The 21,604-nt window shown below is 46.7% G+C and overlaps 9 protein-coding genes across 9 annotated transcripts; 4 read left to right on the top strand and 5 right to left on the bottom strand.

Moving 5' to 3' along the window:
- Positions 1-1,045: 1,045 nt before the first annotated feature.
- Positions 1,046-2,860, bottom strand: PENARI_c015G04078 (uncharacterized protein; the record flags this gene model as incomplete). The annotated part of the gene is made up of 1 exon (XM_022633748.1): positions 1,046-2,860. One exon carries the CDS (start codon positions 2,858-2,860, stop codon positions 1,046-1,048), a length of 1,815 nt encoding a protein of 604 aa, XP_022486434.1.
- A 386-nt stretch (positions 2,861-3,246) lies between these two features.
- On the top strand, positions 3,247-4,210 carry PENARI_c015G07218 (uncharacterized protein; the record flags this gene model as incomplete). The annotated part of the gene is made up of 2 exons (XM_022633811.1): positions 3,247-3,501; positions 3,551-4,210. The coding sequence occupies 2 exons, from the start codon at positions 3,247-3,249 to the stop codon at positions 4,208-4,210; spliced, it is 915 nt and encodes a 304-aa protein (XP_022486419.1).
- Positions 4,211-6,351: 2,141 nt separating this feature from the next.
- On the top strand, positions 6,352-8,341 carry PENARI_c015G00219 (putative MFS alpha-glucoside transporter; the record flags this gene model as incomplete). Its single annotated transcript, XM_022633660.1, has 6 exons — positions 6,352-6,567; positions 6,626-6,925; positions 6,999-7,424; positions 7,489-7,951; positions 8,026-8,196; positions 8,262-8,341. The coding sequence occupies 6 exons, from the start codon at positions 6,352-6,354 to the stop codon at positions 8,339-8,341; spliced, it is 1,656 nt and encodes a 551-aa protein (XP_022486294.1).
- Positions 8,342-8,569: 228 nt separating this feature from the next.
- On the bottom strand, positions 8,570-9,304 carry PENARI_c015G11420 (uncharacterized protein; the record flags this gene model as incomplete). Its single annotated transcript, XM_022633914.1, has 2 exons — positions 8,570-8,952; positions 9,004-9,304. The coding sequence occupies 2 exons, from the start codon at positions 9,302-9,304 to the stop codon at positions 8,570-8,572; spliced, it is 684 nt and encodes a 227-aa protein (XP_022486309.1).
- A 2,184-nt stretch (positions 9,305-11,488) lies between these two features.
- Positions 11,489-12,483, top strand: PENARI_c015G02702 (uncharacterized protein; the record flags this gene model as incomplete). The annotated part of the gene is made up of 3 exons (XM_022633719.1): positions 11,489-11,752; positions 11,803-11,955; positions 12,013-12,483. The coding sequence occupies 3 exons, from the start codon at positions 11,489-11,491 to the stop codon at positions 12,481-12,483; spliced, it is 888 nt and encodes a 295-aa protein (XP_022486330.1).
- A 754-nt stretch (positions 12,484-13,237) lies between these two features.
- PENARI_c015G08214 (alpha/beta hydrolase) lies at positions 13,238-14,617 on the top strand (the record flags this gene model as incomplete). The annotated part of the gene is made up of 6 exons (XM_022633834.1): positions 13,238-13,324; positions 13,396-13,619; positions 13,677-13,899; positions 13,958-14,035; positions 14,094-14,422; positions 14,482-14,617. 6 exons carry the CDS (start codon positions 13,238-13,240, stop codon positions 14,615-14,617), a joined length of 1,077 nt encoding a protein of 358 aa, XP_022486446.1.
- A 332-nt stretch (positions 14,618-14,949) lies between these two features.
- Positions 14,950-16,022, bottom strand: PENARI_c015G01047 (uncharacterized protein; the record flags this gene model as incomplete). The annotated part of the gene is made up of 5 exons (XM_022633677.1): positions 14,950-14,955; positions 15,103-15,262; positions 15,321-15,403; positions 15,480-15,683; positions 15,732-16,022. 5 exons carry the CDS (start codon positions 16,020-16,022, stop codon positions 14,950-14,952), a joined length of 744 nt encoding a protein of 247 aa, XP_022486284.1.
- Positions 16,023-16,806: 784 nt separating this feature from the next.
- PENARI_c015G12242 (uncharacterized protein) lies at positions 16,807-18,778 on the bottom strand (the record flags this gene model as incomplete). The annotated part of the gene is made up of 8 exons (XM_022633930.1): positions 16,807-17,212; positions 17,279-17,405; positions 17,470-17,613; positions 17,671-17,934; positions 17,985-18,149; positions 18,197-18,277; positions 18,332-18,677; positions 18,725-18,778. 8 exons carry the CDS (start codon positions 18,776-18,778, stop codon positions 16,807-16,809), a joined length of 1,587 nt encoding a protein of 528 aa, XP_022486489.1.
- Positions 18,779-20,236: 1,458 nt separating this feature from the next.
- Positions 20,237-21,582, bottom strand: PENARI_c015G06019 (uncharacterized protein; the record flags this gene model as incomplete). The annotated part of the gene is made up of 7 exons (XM_022633789.1): positions 20,237-20,277; positions 20,336-20,408; positions 20,471-20,597; positions 20,655-20,982; positions 21,053-21,261; positions 21,314-21,399; positions 21,463-21,582. The coding sequence occupies 7 exons, from the start codon at positions 21,580-21,582 to the stop codon at positions 20,237-20,239; spliced, it is 984 nt and encodes a 327-aa protein (XP_022486402.1).
- Between the last annotated feature and the right edge of the window lie 22 nt (positions 21,583-21,604).

The raw sequence follows: 21,604 nt of genomic DNA on the forward strand, positions 1-21,604 counted from the left end.
TTCTCGTAGAAGAGGCTATTTGATATGAAGAGCAGCGTTGCGGTGATACATTGTAGATCCTCTATGGTTGCGAGAGATTAATGCATGATTACGAGAAATCAGTGCATGCTTCCTAGAGACTCCGTGACACCCAGAACCGATCCGCGTCGATGACACTTAACCACGGCCCGGGGACGCAACGCTAAAGTGCCGCAGTTGGACCTGGTTGTTAACCGATTATTATGCCTCTTTGGCCATCTGGCGTAACTGTACAACTTTAGAACCCATATTGCGTCACAATGCTATGGAAATACTAAGGGTATCATGGGTTTCTTTGCAAGTTCCTAGAAAGACAGGGCGTGATCCCGTGTCCCTAGGTACTCCTGGGATCTCGACTGGCATTCCTAGATTTCACATGCCAAATCCCTGGGAGCCATTGGTTAGTTCAAGGGATCCCTCATGCTCCCGGGATTCGTGCCCAGGAGGCCAGGAACACCAGGAACAGATGTGAAGCGAGCATATGGGCTTTTTTTCGGTTGAAATATTTTCCAACAGGTGACCCCACTGATCGCCCACCGGCAACAATCTTTCGAGGAACCTAATCGTCGTTCCCCGGACCTACATCATTCACTCCCTATCCGTTGGCTTAGGCGCGGATCGCGGGAAAATAGCCTAAGATAATGAAGTCACTGTTGTGATACGAGGCTAGGTACTAGCTAAAGCAATACGCGAGGGATTACACGTGTGCTTAAGTTATGTGCCCACCCACAGTCGCGACCCGACTTCGAAAACCATTGTCCCTAGGTACGCGCAAGGCCTTAATCAGCCACCGGTGTTTGGTATGGGTTTGTATCCGCTGGATTGGATTTTAACACGGGGATATGCGGTTGTAATTGCGGGTATATTGGAGATGTGTTGCTTTGCTCGCAAATAATCTTGCGGTCGTGGTATTCGTTCTTTTTGTCAAGAAATTTCGAAGATATGCGACGAAGTCTTGGTTCGGGTAACTTCTCAAAGGGAACCTCTAGAGGGCTATGATGTTTTGAATATAATTAAATGTAATTCTTCATAATTCACTAATGTCTTGATAGGGCCAGATCCCCTGAAGCCATGCAAGGGTGGATGGGTTTCTGTACGATCCGGAAACATCCATCTTGGTGGAGGTGATTTGTTCCGGCATCAAACCTTCATTCCATGACATGAGGCTCATTTTCTCCCCAGCACAAGGATCTCCGGCCAATCTGCACGTTGGAATCTCCGACTTCCCTTCTCGTAGCAGATCAGCACGCTGAATCAGCTCAAGCAAAGGCGGTTCGGGTTCGCCACCCGTGCCTTGGGCACCATGTTTCCACAGGGAAGTTGTTTTGGTCACAACCTCCCAGGCACGATCGGTCTCAGGACCGGGTGGGTGAGAGCTTAACTCGTCAAGAATGTACGAAACGGCCTCCTTTGGCTTGTAAGCTCTACAGAGCCGGTTCCATTGTGCGGTAACATCATTGGTTTGTAGGTAATATGCGAATTCGACAAGTTCGACGGCAGTGTGAAATACCGTGTCCTTGTATGGTGGTTGCGGCTCATCTGGGTCTGAGGGTAAAAATTGGGAGTGCACCGAGACCCATGACTTCGATAAGTGAAGGCGAGTGATTGTGGCTGATACCCAATGGATTGGAATCCGCAGGTCAAAATAATTGAGGTATTGTTCGTGGAGAGTTTTCCCCACGGACTTGATCCGACCTTCTCGGTCTTCTAGCGAGGTGACTGAACTCAAGGGCTGTGGTGATGAATACACTTCCTTGATCATGAAACATGTTATAATGCACAGGGTGATGTCCGTGAAGCCCTTTTTCTCAGGAGGAAGCCCGAGCATGAGCGGATCAAGCTCGTGTTCGTTAACGTTGGCTGGAAACTGGGTATCGAATGTCCCTGGCCTGATTTGCATATCGACGCCTTGGTCCTCTGAGCAGAGCAAGTCCAGGACGCAAATATGCCACCAGAGACGTCGACGGATCTCCGTGTCGAATGGCGATAGCCCGGTTTTCTTTCCATCGCGGTGGATACTCTGTGACTGTGCAAGGCGTATGACCACGGCAGACCCAGCCCAGACAAGTCTTGTATCTCCATCGACGCGCGCACAGAGGAGATAGAGTACAGCAGCTTGGAGGGTTAAAATCCCAGGGAATTTGACAAAGTCGGCTCGGCTCAGCGCTTGGTCTACCGCGATCTCATAGGCTGATTTTGCCTTGTGGTATTCCAGACCCAGCTCCGACTGAACTTGATCTGGATCCAAGCTAACCACAGCAGCAAAACAAATGGAGAGCAGAAGTGCTTCGCTAGCGGGATCAATGCTTAGGCCCATTGACGCATCCTGCACAACTCGGCCCGTGGTGGCCAGATGAAGGACTGCAATCAACGGCGCGACATTTTTATGATATATACGCCATAGAGCCTCGATCTGTAATGGCTGAAGATAATATTGTCGAAATGAATCATAGGACCACGAGGGATTGCTGTGCCCAAGAAATCCTCCACTTGGTAGAGCAGAGTGACCTGGATTAATTCGTGATGAACCAAGACTTTGATCATCCCTCAAACTGGATAACATGCCTAACTGCTGTTCATCTCTATCCGGTTCAGGATGCTTTGCTCGTAGGTGTTGGACTTCTGCCTCTAGATTCGTCAAGCGCGCAAGCAGTTCGCCTATAGGGGGTCGATTCAGTGTACGTGGCGCGCGCTTAGGGCCCGGAAAGGCACATTGATCCCCTGCCTTGACGCATCCACCACAAGGGCTGTTTCGGTCGCATCGCACCTTTTTCTCATTGCATCGTTTGCAGCTTCGTTTGTTGCGCGTGGCTGCAAAATTGCCGTGGTCTCCATCTGCCATAGTGGAAATATGGCTCGAGCAGCCCGAAGCCAAGCTGAGATCTGGCGATTATTACCAATTATATGGCCATCAGAAAGCCGAAGACGCGAGAGATGCCAGTATTGGTTAACATTTAAACATTTCAGCATTCCACATATGCAGGGGCGGCGGGCCAATCGTTATGGTTGATGTGGAGCTCGGGATTAAGACCAATGCCGATGCTTACCTATAATTGTGTATATTATCAATCTCTTGGTAAGATATCCTAGAGTTTATTTAGCTATAAGTACTTTTAACCGATCGACCATATTACCGAATATTCTTCCTGAAAATACTATACCTTTGCAAATCAATCACCGACCTTGGAGATATCTTCACTGCAAACGATATTTCGTCGCCACCCCAACATGTCGAGAACTGTTCTGATCACCGGTGCGACCGGCAAACAAGGAGGAAGTCTCGTCGCGGCTCTTCTCAAAGCAAAGGCGGACTTTGAAATTCTTGCCGTCACGCGTGATGCATCTTCTGGTGGAGCGCACAAGCTCCAGGCAAAGTCCCCGAACATCAAACTAGTCGAAGGCAATCTAGATGAGCCCGGGATGATCTTCGACAATGCCCACAAGGTCACTTCGCATCCTATCTGGGGTGTTTTTAGTGTCCAGGTTTGTTGTTAGTGGCTAAACCTGTGCATCAGAGATAATCACGTATTAGGTTCCGGTCGCTGGTGCGTTAAACCAGGAAGCCGAAGAGAGACAGGGCAAGGCTCTTGTCGACGCAGCTCTCAAGAACAATGTCAAGCACTTCGTCTACTCATCCGTTGATCGCGGTGGCGACTCTTCTTTTGACAGTCCCACGCCTATCCCTCATTTCATCAGCAAGCACAAGATCGAACATCATCTGGTCGAAAAGGCCAAGGGCAGCGGAATGACCTGGACCATTCTACGACCTGTTGCATTTCTCGAGAACTTCACCCCTGATTTCTTCGGCAAGGTCTTCGCCACCTGCTGGAAGAACACAGTCAAGGACAAGCCGCTCCAACTTATCTCGGTCGGCGACATCGGCTTCTTCGGAGCGCAGGCATTCATGTATCCGAACCAGTACCAAAACAGAGGTGTCTCTCTGGCTGGTGATGAGCTCACTTACGATGAGATGGCCAAGATCTTCAAGACTGAAACTGGAAAGTCTGTCCCAATGACGTTTGGCTTTGTTGGCAAGGGCCTGATGGCAATCATGAAGGACTTCGGCTACATGTTCCAGTGGTTCTATGATACGGGGTATGGAGCGAATATTTCGGAGCTGAGAAAGGTGCATCCTGAGTTGAAGGATTTCGGCACTTGGCTTGAGAAGGATAGCGGCTTTGGTACTAAATAGGGGGGCTGAGTCTCCCAAATTGTGCACTAATTATTGTCTGGTTTCTATTTGAATGTGTTTTTGTGTTTTTTTTTACTCGGACTTTTTTTGTATTTTGTATATGGCAGGACAATAGCGATTGATAGCAAATGGGCAACTTGATGTTACATCGGTCTAGCGGGAGGTAAGCGTATGTGCAATACCTGAAACTCAGGAAGCCCACGATCGTCTACGTAGTTAATAGATATCTGGAGTCACACTTCTTGCAGATCCCCCTGTAGCCTTTCAAGGATTATACAGAATGTCCGAAACCCGCAAAGTGGCGGCTTTGGCAGCCTGATGCAGAACAGTCGCGGGCTTTAGGGAAAGATACAGCAAATCTACCTATATCAATGTGAGCACAGAAAGTCAAGAATGGAAATTTTCCCTGAATGTAGCTACAACAGTTAGAATAGAAGGTATACAGGCTTACGCGCATTTAAATGCCTCACAGCCGGTTATAAGAGGAGAGTATCCTACTCGTGCTTGTTGAATTCATCAGGTTTTACAGAGCATATCTACCTACACGCGTTTCAGAAATTGGTTCTGGTTATATCAAAGAACGGAGATACTGGAAGTCTCCCGTCATCTTTTTAACTAAACCTAACGCTATCCAATGACAGTGTAGGCGCTCCAAGAAACGCAAACATGTCACCCACTACGCACTCGCAGCCTGAGGTGCCATCCTTCGTCCTCATCAAACAGCAGATTGACGCCTCGAGGACTTTGGAGGAGACAAAAATAAAGCCACTGGCGAATGGCAAAATATCTTCTCTAGTCCAATTTGTCCCCACAGACAGCCTTATGCTTGGCCTTGCCACTTTTCCGCCTTGAAGTGCTCGCAGGAGCCATTTGAAGCCCAGCATAGACACAAACAGGCCGAGTTCATTTTTTTTTTCCCCGGGGCAAGGAGCGTCAAGATTGAGGGCGTCGAGTATGAGGTCACTGGTGGGACACGCGTTGTTCATCCCAGGTGATGCTGAGCATGGCTTCCACAACACTAGCACCAAAGAGCTGTTGATATCCCTGTAGGGCTTTGGTATTAATGGATTTGGAGAGGTTGTGTACCGCTTTTCTCGTGAGCGAGATTCTTTAGCTGGTAATTTACGTCACAATAGTTCATTACAACTCTGAATTAAGTCTCATCGCCAGCACCGGAATTACGATACAGTACACTTGACCAACTTTAGAGCAAATAACAGAGAATAGAGTCTTTGAACCTCTCTTATTAAGAGATAGAGTGTCTACTATTCGGCTGTAGATGTAGTCGTGCCTATTCGCGAATAACTCCTGAATTATAACACCCAAGCTCGCAATTCTGTAAATCATGCCGACCGTTTGACAACACTTCTCTTTTGTACATAGAGGTTATTACCAATAACTGCATTACCACTACACAAAATTTCCCTCGGTGAAGTGTATCAGAATTGCAAATTGCCGTAAATTTCAAGTTAATGCATGCCCCCGCCGGAGCCACTGTCTTGAGTCACGCGGAGCAAGCACAAAAAACCCTATACCCCAAAAGGCTTGTTTCCCCGGAATTGCCAAGCTTTTTCTAAACTCCGGTGGAGCCCAGAGTGCCATTAATTTGCTCTTTTTGCCTACTACTTAGCCTCTGGAGCGTTGTAGTAAATGCACCCTTATAGGTTACGATCTATGTGAAACTAGGCCACGTGGAAGCACTAAGTGCAACGGAAAGAGGCCGAGAACAAGATATTAATAAATATTAATCTGTTTCATGTTGGTTTATATCTACCCTGTTCTGCCCTCCATTCTCCGCCCTTCATTAAGTTGAACGTGGCCACACTGCCACGACTAGCATACCACGGCCCGGCGGGGGAGTGTCGAAGTTCTCGGTCTCCGAAATGATATGTTCACCAAAAGACATGTTCTCAAAGCGAGATCTCGTGTTGTACATCGGAACCATCCGATCAAAAACGAACCTCCGGCGGCGGAGTTCCGTCAGCCCTATGCGGACTTCACACTTTATATAACCCACTCCCCCGCTATGCAAGAAAATGGGTCCGCGAAGCTTGAAGCTCCGAACAGGTTGATCACCACTCTTTGTATTTCGCTTTGATAACCCGGTCCACTTTTATCTCACATTCCTCCGCCAAACGACCATGGCCACAGAAAAGATCGTCCCGACCGATCGGGAGCTCCATAATATTGAGCTGAACAATCCCGATGTTATCGAGCTTACTCGTCAGGCAGAAGAGAGTGATGCGGCCGATCGGTTGTTGACGGTACGCCAGGCCTTGATCAAGTACAAGAAAGCAGTATTCTGGGCCATGTTCCTATCTACGAGTTTGATCATGGAAGGGTACGACTTCGTTATTGTTAGTATTTTCTCATGCTCCCCCAAAAGGTTACATTGCTAACACCTGGATTCCACAGATCACATCATTCTACGGCCAGTCGCAATTTATCAATCGCTTCGGAGTGGCAGATGCCGCTACTGGGGTCAAATCTATCCCTGCATCCTGGCAATCCGGTCTCTCTAACTCATCGGTCGTTGGTCAACTTGCCGGACTACTCGTCAATGCATACACCCAAGATCGTTTTGGCTGTCGGCCCACCATGATGTTCTTCATGTGTTGGATGATGGTCATGATCTTTATCCCTGTTTTCGCACCATCGTTGCCCATCTTGGCTTGGGGAGAGGCAATGTGTGGTGTTTCATGGGGTGTTTTCCAGGTAGGCCAGAATGAACAAAAGATCAAAGCTCTAGAACTACATGACACATCGAGCTGACGTCGCCATTCCTCAGACTCTGTCCACGACCTACGCATGCGAAGTCGTTCCCACCGTCCTTCGACCATACGTTACCGCCTATGTCTGCATGTGTTGGGGAGCTGGTATTCTCCTCTCCTCCGGTGTTGTCCGAGCTGTCGCAAGTGTGGACGGTGATCTTGGCTGGAGACTTCCATTTGCACTGCAATGGATCTGGCCAATTCCTCTATTCATTGGCGCATATTTCGCACCCGAATCACCCTGGAACGCAGTCAGACGTGGCCAATTTGATATCGCAAGAAAGAGTCTGTTGCGGCTTCATCAAGATACACCAGAGAAGGAACGCGAGGTAGATGCTACTCTTGCTTATATCAGGCACACCACGGAGTTGGAAAAGGCAGAGACTGCCAACGCGAGCTTTCTGGAATGTTTCAAGGGGCAAAATTTGCGGCGGACTGAAATTGTCTGTATACTCCCGTTCCCCCGACAGACTATATCACGTCGCTAACAAGGAGGGTCTTAAACAGAACTGTGTTGTATGGGCAGCTCAAATTCTCTGTGGAAATGCCCTCCTCGGATTCTCCGTTGTCTTCCTCGAGGCTGCAGGTTTCAGTGAACTTCAGGCCTTCGATGTCAACATTTCGCTTTCTGCGTGTTATATTATCGGCGGTATTATTTGTTGGCTTATCTTCCCCCACCTCGGTCGCGCAACCATCTATATGGGCGGCATGGCTTTCATGTTTGTCTGCCTTATGGTGATTGGTGGACTTGGCTGGGTCGACTCAAAGTCTGCGCAGATGGCCATCGGAGTGTTATTTGTGGTTTCCACTTTATGCAACATGATTACAGTGGGACCAGCTTGTTATCCCATTGTTGCCGAAACACCCTCTGGGAGACTAAGATACAAGACCATCGTCATCGGAAGATTCGTCTATAATCTTACTGGAATTGTTAATAATATCATCACGCCTCGCATGATATCCGCTACCGGTGAGTTCCATCATACCCTCATATATTCAATTCCCCTGAATACCGTTGGCTAATATAGCATATCCTATTCTCAGCCTGGAATTGGGGTGCTAAAGCTGGATTCTTCTATGCTGGAACGAACCTCCTTTGTAACATTTGGTGCTGGTTCCGCCTCCCAGAGACAAAGGATCGCACGTTTGGCGAGATTGACTTGCTCTTTGAGAATCGGGTTCCAGCAAGGAAATTCAAGTCAACTAAAGTTGAACGTAAGTAACTTGTGGTATCTGTTGACTGATTGCGGCGGAGCAAAATAGCTAACACAATTTGATAGAATTCGCTCTTCAAGCAGACATTAAGGTCAAGTCTGAATCAGCTGGTGGTCAGGCTGAACATGTGGAAAGGTTTGCCTGATGTTGTGCTCCTATCGTTTGTTGTTTAAGTCATGATTAATAAGTAATGGTTAAACAGATATCTTGAATACAGAACACTCAATAATAATATACAATTCTGATGAGTGGAGACAGAGAGAGGAGAGAGCGGAAAAGGGAGAAAGACACTGGGGGTGGAAACAAGGCTCTATCGAACATGATGGAGCAACTTGAACAAATTCAAGCTTCGCCTCTTTTCTTGGGGGAATGGCTATCGCAGTAGAACGGACTGGACGCCGTTTGCAAATAGCAACTTTGCATAGATATAATGAAACCACTCAAGAAGTTTCCCCACTGATGGCTGGTTCTTCTGAGGGTTGCAATGGAAGCCCTGTAGCTCGAGCTGCACCAGGGGCTTATCGTTCGCGGGCTGTAGTCGAGTTATCTGGAAACGGTGACAACCCGCAAACTCGAACTCATCTGACCCGAAGCCATAATCGACGTAGCTGGGACGCTTTTCTGATGATTCCAGGGGTATTTGCTTGTCCAGTACTTTAAATGAGCCGAAAAGACAGCTGCCCACAGGGGGCAGGTTGATATTAGAAAGCTCGGAAGTATTCCATATCATAGATGCGCTTGGATCATCCTTGAAGCCTATAGCACTAATATTAGCAACTGAACAAGCTAACCTAGACAGCTGCTCACCCGTATAACGCGCTGGTAACAACCTCCAACCCCCTACTCGCAGTGCAGTCCTTTCGAAGGCGAAGACAAAGCCACCGAAGAAACCACGACTAAACAGCGCTAGTACTTGCTCGTCGCTTAGTCCCGCTACCGCAGACTCTGGAAATACCTGGCTGACAGTATCCGTGCCCGCTACATGATGGCGTGGATTAACAAATTGAAAGGAGGATGACGCGAGAAATTCGGGTCGCACAGACACAGTAGATTGAGAAAGGCCAAGAGATTGAAAGAAGTAAGGACGAGGAAACCACCAGGAAGCCATGTTCGGGGAGAATATTATGTACTAAATCAGTTGAGGGTGTGTGTGTCCGCTCCGGGGAGAGATCGCCAATCGATGAGGGAGAAAAGTATGAATATTTGAATAAGGAGAATTACTGATTCTAGTTCTATTTAATACTCGGGCGAATAGCTGAACATGAGTCAGATTTGTTTGGACTCGATAAATAAACGGAAGGTTGTGGACCCGGTACGACCCGGAAGGAAGTGGATACCTTCAGGCGACTTAAAGTAGAGATACATAGGGGCCTCCAACAAAACCCAAATTCGCTTAATAGTATCAAGCTCGGTGTTAAGTAAATGTATTTAGATAGCAGGCTTAAGCCCCTCAACTGTCTCCATGTGGCAGGCTTCTGTTTTACTGTTTCGGTAGATGTGATCATATGCTGCTCGATCTCAGCAAACCGATCGGGACGCTTAGCAGAGGTAGTCTCAGCGCTGCTATTGATAAGTAGACATGGATTTTCGTAAATGAATTGGTCGATATCTTCCAACGAACGATTCGCGGTCTCCGGGTAGAAAAGGAAAACAATAAGCACAAATGAAAATTTGTATATGCAAGTATATAGACAGGATAAAGTCTGCCGGGTGGGGCCTTTCCTATCTAGGCTGCCGCCGCTTTATAAGGGCGCTCATGCTCAGGATCACTGAGTAGACGTTAGTACGGGCTCAGGCTCAGTGATCACGCTCAGTCCTATCACGTGACCGATGACTAATGCTTAGTGATTGCTCAGTTACGCTCAGTGATTGCTCAGTGATTGCTCAGTCGTGCTCAATGTCGGCTCAGTGAGTGCTCAGTGAGTGCTTAGGCGTCCTAGGTGATTCCTTACTAAGCCTTACGTGAGCACCCTCTAATTTGGCTAGCACAAAATAGACTATACTCAAAATAGACTATACTCAAAATAGACTATACTCAAAATAGACTATACTCAAAATAGACTATACTCAAAATAGACGGACCCCATAGGGGTTCCACTCCGGTGCTTCCTCGTGTTTGCCGGAATAGACATTCCTTTTGCAGTCTCCACTCTTATTTACGATGTGCAAAATCAGAACGTGTACTAGGACGATGATTTGTATAAATAATTAATAATTAGAGGAAGAAACGAACTAAGGGAAGTACAGCTGAGCGGACTTTCGCAAGAGGTGAGCTCGTAGCACTCCGATAGAACTGGCGGGCGAACACCATGACATTTTTCCATTACTGTTTGTAGTATGTGACTACTGGCAATACGTCGAATGTCGTAGAATGACTTGTCCTAGGCGTGGCTCGGTTCTTTCCTCGGTTTCACTCTTACCTTCCTCAGCAAGTTCAGATACAAACAAACCGGGTGAGGTTTGACAGGAAAATTGAGGTACATATAAACGGGTGACTAGGCTAAGGAGAACCCAACCTTGAAATTCAAGATAGCCACTATGATACTCATCAGCGTCCACGGGTGGTCTAAAGAAAGACTAACGCATCTCACGTAGCTTAAGAAACCGAAGCAGACCCCGAGGTAGTCAAGTTCCGAGTGTACATACCGATGGCTTAGAATCTCCATCACCATTCGAAACGGCGATATCTTTAAGCAAACGAGAATAAAGTTATAGTTATATTTACGGCCAGATGTCGAGATTAATTCCGAAGCTTAATTCACACTTAAAAGCTACACAGCCTTCATACAGAATGTTGGTAGAATAGCCAGCAGCTTAATGGCGACATTGCCAGTCATCTCTCTAATTGCCTTCTCTCTAAATTAAAAGGGACTGAAGTATATCCTGCGACTGATTACTGAAGACAAAGATGTCCCACCTCGGGCCGAATCGTGACCAGACGGCATTCCGGTTCTTCGACCTGGGCTCCCAAACCCCAAGTCTCGTTTAGCCCACGGCTCGGCCCAACACAGGTCGTTCCCCAGGCCTCGGAGATATTTGAAAGCATTCATCTTGATAAAGTCTCCGCTATGGTGGTTCGCATTCTATCATGAGATCCTTAGATCCACTGTCTCTGAGGTCATAGCTAGATGACAAATTACATAGTTCTCTCATCATGAAAACCCTCTGATCAGAAGTTTCAAACGCAAAGAGAACTTACAATTGAAATTCAGCCTTAAAAGATCGGTAATTTTTTCACTATAATCAGGTCCTCATCCTTTTCACTCACTACACTTTATCTTCTCTATTCACCATGGCCAGTCACAGAATCGGCGTCTTTCCTGCCTCGGGAGGCATTGGCGGTGGCACTGTCAAGCATCTTCTCCCTCGCCATCCTGCTAAAGACCTCGTCTTTATCGCTCGCAACCCTGCCAACTTAGACTTTGCGGCAGCTGCCGGAGCAACTGTCCGAAAGGCTGATTACGACTTCAACGCGAATCTGGAGCATGCTTTTGAAGATATCGACACATTGTTCCTCATTTCGTATGCTTCAGTCGAAGTGGAGCACCGTGCCGAGGTAAGTGTTTTGAGTCAGTGATCAATTATCACTAACTATCAGCGCTGCAGCGTCACCGAACTGCGATCGACTTCGCTATCCGTGCCGGTGTAAAATACATCTTTTACGGATCTCTAGGATTCGCCGGCCGCGAAGATAACAAAAAATCAGTGGCCTATGTGATGCAGCCCTATTTGATGACCGAGAAGTATCTCGAAGAGTGCGTCCGCTAGCATCCCGGGTTTGCATACACAGTTATACGCGAAGGTCTTTACTCCGAGTCGTACAACCTTTACACCGCCTTCTTTGATCCTCGCAACCTAGTTGATGAGATCGAGATTGCGCATAATGGGTCTGGCCCTGGCATTGCCTGGGTCAAACGCGAGAAATTGGGAGAAGGCACCGCCGAGCTCCTAAGACGCTTCGCCGAGAACCTAAAGGAGTTCAAATTCCGCAACAAAACTGTTCTTCTCTCTGGTACCAAGGTCTTGACTCTTCAAGAGACGGTCGATATCCTGGTTAAGCTTGTGAAGAAGCCGGTGACGATCCGCCAGGTCTCCGATGAAGAGTTTGGAAGGCAGCCTAAGGTCGGCCCAAACTTCACCTACCGTGGTGTTGACTACGGCACAGCCTGGGCAAGCGCTTTTGAAGCATTCCGCCTAGGAGAAGCTAGTGCTGCATCTCCTCTCTTGCGTGAACTGCTGGGCCGCGAGCCGGAAGACTTTGAAACCACCATCTCCTCGCTCCTCTAGTTTGGTATGCATGCTCGGAATGGATGGATGGACAGTTAAAAGTTTTTCGCAAAAGTATATAGAACCTGTCTCATCAAGCCTGCATTCACATGCAGTGCAGGCTTTTTTTAAGTAGAGTATACCGAGTTTCTCTCTTGAGGCTCAATATTCCGATTCACAAATCACAAACTAGAAGCATGAAGCATGTTGATACTTTTATTCAATTCTATTCTCAAACCATGGCGCCTTCTATTATTCAATGAGCACGGTGAAATATAGCAATCAACGTAATCTATCAGACATGAAAGCAAATGCACAAAACTCATAGATAATGGGCACTTCAGCCTTGCTCTATTGATATAGAAAAACGTTCCACCTTGCCTAGAATTTTACATTTGGGCAAATCATTCTATCAGAGCGATGAATCACGTGCCACAAATCTTTGGCCCTGTGGAGAACGAGAAAAGTCCCCGAGGTATTCAAGTCGCCGTCTCGGATAGTCGAGGATCCCGTGCCGTTCAAATGTATAGAGAAAACACACTGGTCCGGGGCCAAAACGGCAAACTTGGTGCTGCCGAGTTAATGGCCTTATTGATGTCAGCAATAACTCCAATACGGTGGACCTATTTTTTTTTCACTTTCTTGATAAATCACAGATTTTAAACTTCGATTTACCCGACTCCTCTTTTACATAGCAAAAGACAGTGGGTTATTATCCTTGTCTTCTGTAACACTTGAAGTTATTTTTATTTTTATTTTTGAAGCGCAGCTCAGTATGAGTCCAGGAAAAGTCTCGAGCGAAAATGGTCAATGGCTTGCCCGTCGTTACGAATATGGACAAGAGCACCCCGAATGGGAGGAGGTAGGAGCCCAAACAAGCTGAGTCCAAACACGCTGATTAGAGACACATTTAAGCGAGCTAACAGCACTCAGTTTTACTTCAAGAACAAAGCTTCTGTTCCGACGCTAGTTGGGAATGTCAAAAGCTTACGTGAAATCATGTTGAATGTCAAAATGGGTGGACAAAACAAGGCGGTGCCGATTACCAAGGGTCTGGTTGTCAATGATCAGGTTATTTCCTCGGAAGATGGTGTAGAAATAAAACTACGGATTTATACACCATTTCCCCCGAGTGAAGGATTACCTATTATGATATAGTGAGTCTTTTCCTCCGTTTTCACTCGCTATTAATGCGGAAACTGACCTCTGATCAGCTTTCATGGAGGAGGCTGGGCGTTAGGAGACCTCGAGGGCGAAGATCGAACCTGCAGAGGCATTTGTGTGAGCACTAGAATGGTTGTTGTGGGCGTAAACTACAGGCTGTATGAAAGCATTCTGTCTATCTGTCTGCTCCTTGGGACTACGCTAATTCAAGAAAGTGCACCCGAGCACCCATATCCTGCTGCTCTAAATGATGCATGGGCCACATTGGAATGGGTATTGAATAAGTGGACAATCCTTTGGTGTCTCACACTAATCTGTCTTTTTGAACCAGGTTCTCGCCAATCAAGCTACACACAAGGCCAACGTCAACAAGATCCTTGTTGGCGGTACAAGTGCAGGTGCAAACTTGGTATTTTTGACTACAACCGGTGACAAAGATATTGGAAATGGCTAATACTCTTATAAAGGCAGCAGTCATATGCCATCAGGCAAAAGCTCGGGGTGTAACTATCCGTGGCCAACTTCTTCGCATTCCTATTGTGTGCCAAAGCACTCCTCACTATCGCGATCTTGGGCTTGAGAGCATGAATTACTACCATGATACCCCAATTCTGTGTCGGCAATCTATGGTACAGTTTCTTGAATGGTATAGCCCACCCGATGCCGCGGACATGTCGGTCTCTCCCCTCCTCGCTATGGATTTCACGGATCTGCCACCGGCATATATTCAGGTTTGTGGCCGGGACCCGTTGAGAGATGAGGGTTTGGCATATGCGGACAAACTCGAGGAATATGGGTAGGCTTTATCTTGCAAAATGACTTATTCTGCTTTGCGCTAACGAGACCTCAAAACAGCGTTCCTGTCAGGGTAAATGTCTATCAGGGACTGCCGCATGCCTTCTGGATTTTCCCGGAGATATCAACGTCGGGACAAGCTGCGCAAGAGTTGCTGGATGGCATTGACTGGCTTTTGAAAGAAATATCGGACTAGAGTAAATACTCACAGAACGCTAGAGATATATTATTGATGGCAATGGATACACTCTTCTGACTGTTATGAAGCTATTGTGCAACATCTGTCTTTGTTGGTAATACATGTAGGCTGCCAGAGGAAACTGGAGCACTTGCGTGCGGATACATGTATACCTGTCACGAACACGCTTTGGATTAGACTTGCTAAAGCCTGGTCCGTCGTAGTGTTAGTTTTTAATAGACGGGAGCAACACATCCGTAGGTATCTCTTGTTACCGAGTCTCCGAGCTCTTCTTTTTACCAGAAAAAAGGTCAGAAGTTTATGATCGGCAGGTAAAAAGACGATAAATTCTATATCTTGATCTAGAGACACATCGTCAACATGGTGTCATCATAGAACGCCGTCTCGAAAATTGAGCCTAAAGACTTGAAAGTGGGAGAACTTGGATGCATATGGCTTCTTTAGATGTTCTGCGACTAATTCAAAGCTCTTCCACCATCTACTGGCAGCTCCACCCCGGTTATGAAATTAGCCTCGTCGCTGGCAAGGAAGCATGCTGCATTCGCGATATCCGCAGGTGTTGCAAATCGCCCAAGTGGAATACCAGACAATATCTTCGCGCGATTTTCGGGCGTATCGGGCTTTCCAAGGACCAATGGAATCCTGTCAAGTTCAGGATTATCATTAGTGATTGTCAATTGATAAGGAGGCAAAGACTTACATTGCAGTCTCTCCAGCCACGGGGCATATGGCATTGCATCTGATATTATCTTGGGCCAACTCCGCTGCTAGTCCCTTGGTGGCCTGGATTAACAAAAAGATCCGAAAATTAGCACAAGCCAATACAGATCGTGAACACCTGTCAAGTGATCAAACATACCGCACTGGCAGCGCCCTTGGTAGCTGCGTACCATACAAGATTCGGGCGAGGACGAAGAGCACTCATGCTAGAGATATTGATAAAAGCACCACCAGTACTTTGCTTCTGAATACATGGAGCAATCACTCTGGCACTGAAGTAAAGGCTTTTGATGTTGACTCTGCAAAGACGATCAAATTCTTTTTCAGTAAGTTCGAGAGATGACTGCTCATGCGTTAGTAAAATTCTATGTAAATTGTAGGCCATACATACAATCGCGCTGTTAACAATCCCTGCGTTGTTCACCACAATGTCGATCTTCCCAAACCGAGAAAGTGTCGTGTCGCGCACCTTTTCCCAATCTTGTTCGGAGGACACATCGCCCTGAACAAATATGGCCGTTCCCCGGGGCTGTGATGCGAGAACTCGCTCTCCATTCTCTTTATGCAGATCGACAATAACAACTAATGCGCCCTCCTGGACGAATTTGATCACAATGCCTTCGCCAAATCCAAGAGCGCCCCCAGTGACAATAGCAACCTTGCCGTTAAGCCTTCCGGACATTTTATAAGATAGGTGTGAAGGAACAATGATGAGAACCATAGGAATTCTTGCGAATAGGTTGGAAACAAAGCGATTCTGTAGACGTGGTGATATATCACAAAAAAGGGAAACCGGAGAAAGTGCGGGGATGTTCGCTTTTTAGCAAGTCGCCGACTACCATATTCGGGCCGATCTGACTACCAATGCTCATGTCGTGCAGAACATACGTACCTGAGTACTCTCATAGACAATAGATTTTATCGAGTTTGCAGATCGCCCAGTGGGAAACATGATCTTCTTGTAAAAGCTTTATATTCCATGGAAGGTCGATATGCTAGAATCTCTAAGTGACTTGCAGTTGCCTTGACTTAGATGAGTTGGCACTAGCAGCGTTATCTTAAGATGGCATGTCTATGAGCTCCCTTTTAATCTGTTGTGCTTTGTTTCGAGGGTGAGTTTTCTGATATCATCCGGCAAGCTCGTGCTTTAGAAACTCGCGGCCTCAGCTTGTCCAGACTTCTCAATGCTCTTCTGTTTTCTGCCAAAGTTTGATTTCAAACCATGTTTTCTGGCATTTTATAAAGCACTGACTATTCTTTTTTTTACTTTTTTTGTTTCTCTGGCAAGGGGGTTCAAAATGTCGATCTTCATCAAATAACGCAACGACCAATTGATTCCACTAGAATATCGAAACAAGCACAATTCGACAACCACTGGCTTTCACCTCAGTGCCCCCATTACTAAAGGTGTGGTTTAATCACAAATTGATCTTCCGGTTTTCAAGTACCGAGGTATGCGACCACTTCTAGTTTCCCTCCGACCGCTCTGTGTTAACCTCAATATGAATTTCATCTCCCATACTCTTCTCCGAGAGGATCTTTTGGTCCAAAAGCTCTCTCTCCTCCATTGTAAGCTGCGTTAGCTGTACAGCCACGTCATCGCCAAATAGCTCGCCGATCTCTTCCAGACTGAGTCCCTTTGTCTCAGGGAACAGCCGCCAAACCACGAAGATATTGACCAAAGTGAGGACAAGGAATACCACGTAGTACTTCCATCCAATATGGGCAAATGCGGTTGGAGCAGCTTCCAGATATACCAGGGCTGTAAGGAAAAGAATAGAAAGGGAAAACGCGACTCCACGGGCACGAATGTGACTCGGAAAGATTTCGCTGCAGTAGACGTAGGTTGTAGCGTCGACACAACAGCCATAGCTATACAATAAAAGTAATTTGTCAGTAAATTATAGCCGTCTGAAGAAAATAACTCATTGAACTCACAAGAAAATGTAGATGAAGAGGAAGAAGACGCCTGCTCTCAAGCCAGCCTTATTTGTGGACCCAGTATATCTTGCGACCATCACTGTCTCAAAGATCAAACTAATCAAACAGCCACTAAACCCAATCACTGAAAGAACAGGGAAGAATTTGTTAGCAATTTTGTGTACCGGAGTCAATGTGATGTTACTCACGGAACAGCTTGACCCGTCCCACACGGTCAACCAAAATCGAAGAAATGTAATTTCCTGCGCAGGCCACGCTAACATATAGAGCAGACAACAAGAGAGATATCTTGTTATCAAACCCAAGACCTTGGTAGAGGAGAACAGAGTAATCTGTTGCATTCGCACATTAATAACTATCGCAGAGAGGTGGCGCGATGCGGAACTCACTGTACACCACCAGAATCCCGGTAGATTCAGACGCGAACATTGTGAAGAATGCACAAAGAATTCTCTTCCGGTACGAGGGCTTCGTGAAAAGAGTACCAAAGCTCTCACCAGATGCCGTAGCCTTGTCGGCAACGGCTTGTTGCTTCATTTGATAAAATTCCTCCCGCGCGAAGGAGGCAGCGGCCGAGGTAGTGTCATTTTGACTAACCCCGTGCAGTTTGATAATTACTGACCAGGCATCATCCATACGATCATTCATAATCACTGTGGCTTGGTCAGAATTTTGTACAATCGCGGCTGATCACAGAACTTACACCAGCGAGGAGATTCGGGAATCCACGGAGTCAGAATCAGCATAAGCAAAGGCCAAAGACATTGCTCAGCAAGCGGGAATCGCCATTGAAAAGAGAGATTGGTCGAGAAGAAACAGGCAAACCCGGTCCAAGCGGCAAGAGAATAACCCAGGACGAGGACAACGCCTGAGACTTGTTAGAAAATTCCTGGTCATTATTCAGAAAGAACCTACCATGTTGAGAAACTAGAAATCCACGTGCTGCTGGAGGTGCGATTTCTGCCTGGAATAGAGGGATCAACACAATGAGAATACCTAGGATCATACAATTAGTGAAGGTATTGGATTGAAATGGTTTGCAATACCTACCAACGGCAAACCCTCCTATGAACCGCCCAATAAGGAACATGCCGATGTGCACCGCACCGGCTTGAAGTGCGCCACCCAGTATTGCAAGAGGAGAAGCAATCCATAGTGAGTTCTTTCGCCCCATCGCATCACAAGACCATCCGATAAATATCGACCCAAGAAAACCACCAGCACAGAAAAGACCGTTCATGGTGCCCGTAATTGCTTGAGTGTATGAATACTTAGGACCAGTAGCTTCCGAAGAGAGGTCGAAGAAGAGGTACCATCCTGGTTGCCCAAGGGTGGTGGATGTGATGCTGAAGGTATACCCATATGTCAGGCTGCCCAGCGTCAGGGCGAGCACAACCTGCGGGAATTAGTACTTATGTCCAGCGGTAAGTCATCAATACTCACTGCAAGGTTGAAAAGCGAGATTTTGCGCCCAGGAACCTCCGTATGATGCCCCATTACGATTTTTGTTGTGCTATTCTCCGGGGTATTTGGACAATTGAGAGATATTTCACGAACAAGGATCTTAACTAGCTGCAGTAGCGTTTCCTTAGACCAGAAAAAGTCTACAAAATATACGACCTCGCTTATATACCCCAGAGACTGCTGAGCTTCTAGCTTAGCTTTCCCCGCATTGGAAGATCCAATCCGGAGATGCGCTACCCACCCAAGAGCAAGTCGGCTATGTTTAAACTTAAATACCTGTAGTTCATGCAACGTGAGCTACAGCTAACCACATTTTACGCAATTAAGGTTAAATCAGCCCTAAAATTGGGTTAAGTTGAACCTCGGCGATGCATGAGTCTCTCGAAGATCCCGTTTATATGGTCGAAACGTCGAATCACGAACGAGATGAAGTCATGACCTCGCATTTAAGATTTCCAAATCTTTCCCAAATATGAGAATGCAACGATCTACGCCAAGGAAGGCATTATTTGCGTCTGATTCCTATCCCTTTGTCCGCTATTTGCCCCTTGTTTCTCGGGATCTCGGGGTCTTGCTCATAGGATCTAAGTTATGCCTTGTGTTGATAGATCACATTCCTCACTTGAACGTAAAAGTTGTTTCTCACATGCGGTCACTTGTGCAGGCTGCCTGGAACTACCTTATGCATCGCTATTCATCCCCCAAGTATGGATACCCTGAAAAAGAGGGCCCTATTTCAATAAGTATGATGCTAAAGAGACACCCCTTTGGCTAGAAAGACACCCCCCTCTACCTATCTAACCGCATTAGGTAAGGCGTGGTAATTGTATTTCACTAATTGCTTCAACTTAGTATTTCAATCCTAACACTCAAAATTGAGTGAGCCTAAGACCGGGCGACAGGATGGGATGCCGTAAGTGGGATCCCCCCACCCCCGCCCCCGCCCGGGGACCGGTGGAATTTTGGAATACTATAATGCAAGGTGACTAACAATCAACTAAGCTCTGAGATGTATAAATTAGTGAAATACAATTACTACGCCCTCCCTATCATGGTAAGGCGTGTGGAGGGGGGTGTCTCTCTAGCCAAAGGGGGTGTCTCTTTAGCATCATACTTCAATAACTGCTTGTTGAGACAGCTGTGCCTAGATGTCAGCCCTAATCCAGGCCGTAGCTAGGTTAAGTCTCAGTCATTAGGCCAGGAAGTCATTCATCCTTATTCTCTCTCATCTCCTGATAATATGAGACTATTGAAAGCGCAGGGGAAAGCTGACACTATAGTGCAAGGATACGCAAGGAGGCCGAAGAAATATAGACAGACGATGCATTCAAATATGGAGAGAACTAAGACCAAAAACTAGGTCTGCTATTGAGGTCTGACATCCCAGAACATTCCCTGGCAGCATTATCGCCTCATGCTGAACTATAAGCGTCCTCAACTCTGTATATAGCAAAGAAGCAAGAAGAGACAGACCAACGGTCTAAGAATATCTTAGAAAATTGCTAGTGAGTTGGCCAAGCTTGCAATGCCACCTAGAAACCGCGTTAATTGATTCTCGTCAAGCTTCTGGCTCTGTAGATTTATTCTCACCTGGAGTATTAAACGGTGCACTAGTGAAGAAGAATGTCCACCTATTTCTTTTCTCGCACGCTTTCGACAATTCCTGGTCATATTAAAGATCAGTTATCAATTCATAGACAAAGATATTTGGAGAGAAGTACGTACCTCAAGATCAAACATCTCTCCAATCAAACATCCCCAGAGGCTGAGGAGGTACTCATGAAGATACCATTCTGTCTTGCGGGGCCAAGCTTCAAATGCAGGAGCATCTCCACCAACAGCCGCAAAGTAACTTGAGTGATTTATTAGAACCCAGGAGTAAGTTAAAAGGTCAATGTAGTTAACTCACTTGTCATGCAAGAATGTTTTCATTTCCTCGCTTTGTTCGACGCCCGCGTAAGACGGGTTGTGGGCGAGATCTTCGAGCTTGGCTGGATTCTCCTTTTGCATTTCGTAGTATCGGGAAACGTAGCCACTGCGTACCAGTAGGATATCACCCGGCTGGAACTTCACTCCTTGTTCTTTGGCAACTTGCTCCAGCTCAGAGACAGGAATGGCATAGCCGCTGAAAGGGTCATATGGACGCCCGTGCTTCTTCGCCCATGCGTAATGATCGAGCAAGACTCCACGTGTTGCTATTCCATGCTGAGCAATGGCTTGAATTCCACATCGCGTGCCTGGATGAGAAGGGCAATGTTAGATCTACAGTTCAACATCTCGCCGCAATCAATTGCAAGGTGGGCTAACCCGATTGGACCTCCTGAGGATCGAGATTGTTGTATAGCTTCTGGATTCCCAGATGGCCGAAGTGTCTGAAGCCATCCCACTGGCTGCCAGATTGTGTGTTCATGTCATAAAAATCATCAAAGATACAAGGACTAATCGGGTGGGGGGCGATCTTATGCTCGAAAGCCGTGCGATGAAACGATGGATGCTCGGGATAGCGCAAAGACCAGCTACAAATACATGTTAGCATTTATTTGATAGTGAGGATTACACATATCTGACTTGAGTGGTACGACTTGGCCGTCCATCATCTCGTTGTCTTTCGCAGCGTTGGTAACTTCTGCGGTCAGGAGGTTGATACGACCGAGCTAGGCAGAAAGAACTAGTTAGTCCTTTCAAGGGGCTTCCATTTGAATCACGGAAAGTCGCACTTCATCATCCTTTCCCCAAATCCAAGCGGTCTCTGGGGGCACATCTTTGCCTGCATTGAAGGTTTTTAATTCCTCTAACGTGGGCAAGCCACGGGGAAACAATTTCTTTGCGTGTTCCATGTTTTAGATGTAAAATTATAAG

The sequence above is a fragment of the Penicillium arizonense genome, assembly GCF_001773325.1.
Source record: "Penicillium arizonense strain CBS 141311 chromosome Unknown PENARI_contig015, whole genome shotgun sequence".
Taxonomy (NCBI): Eukaryota; Fungi; Ascomycota; class Eurotiomycetes; order Eurotiales; family Aspergillaceae; genus Penicillium; species Penicillium arizonense.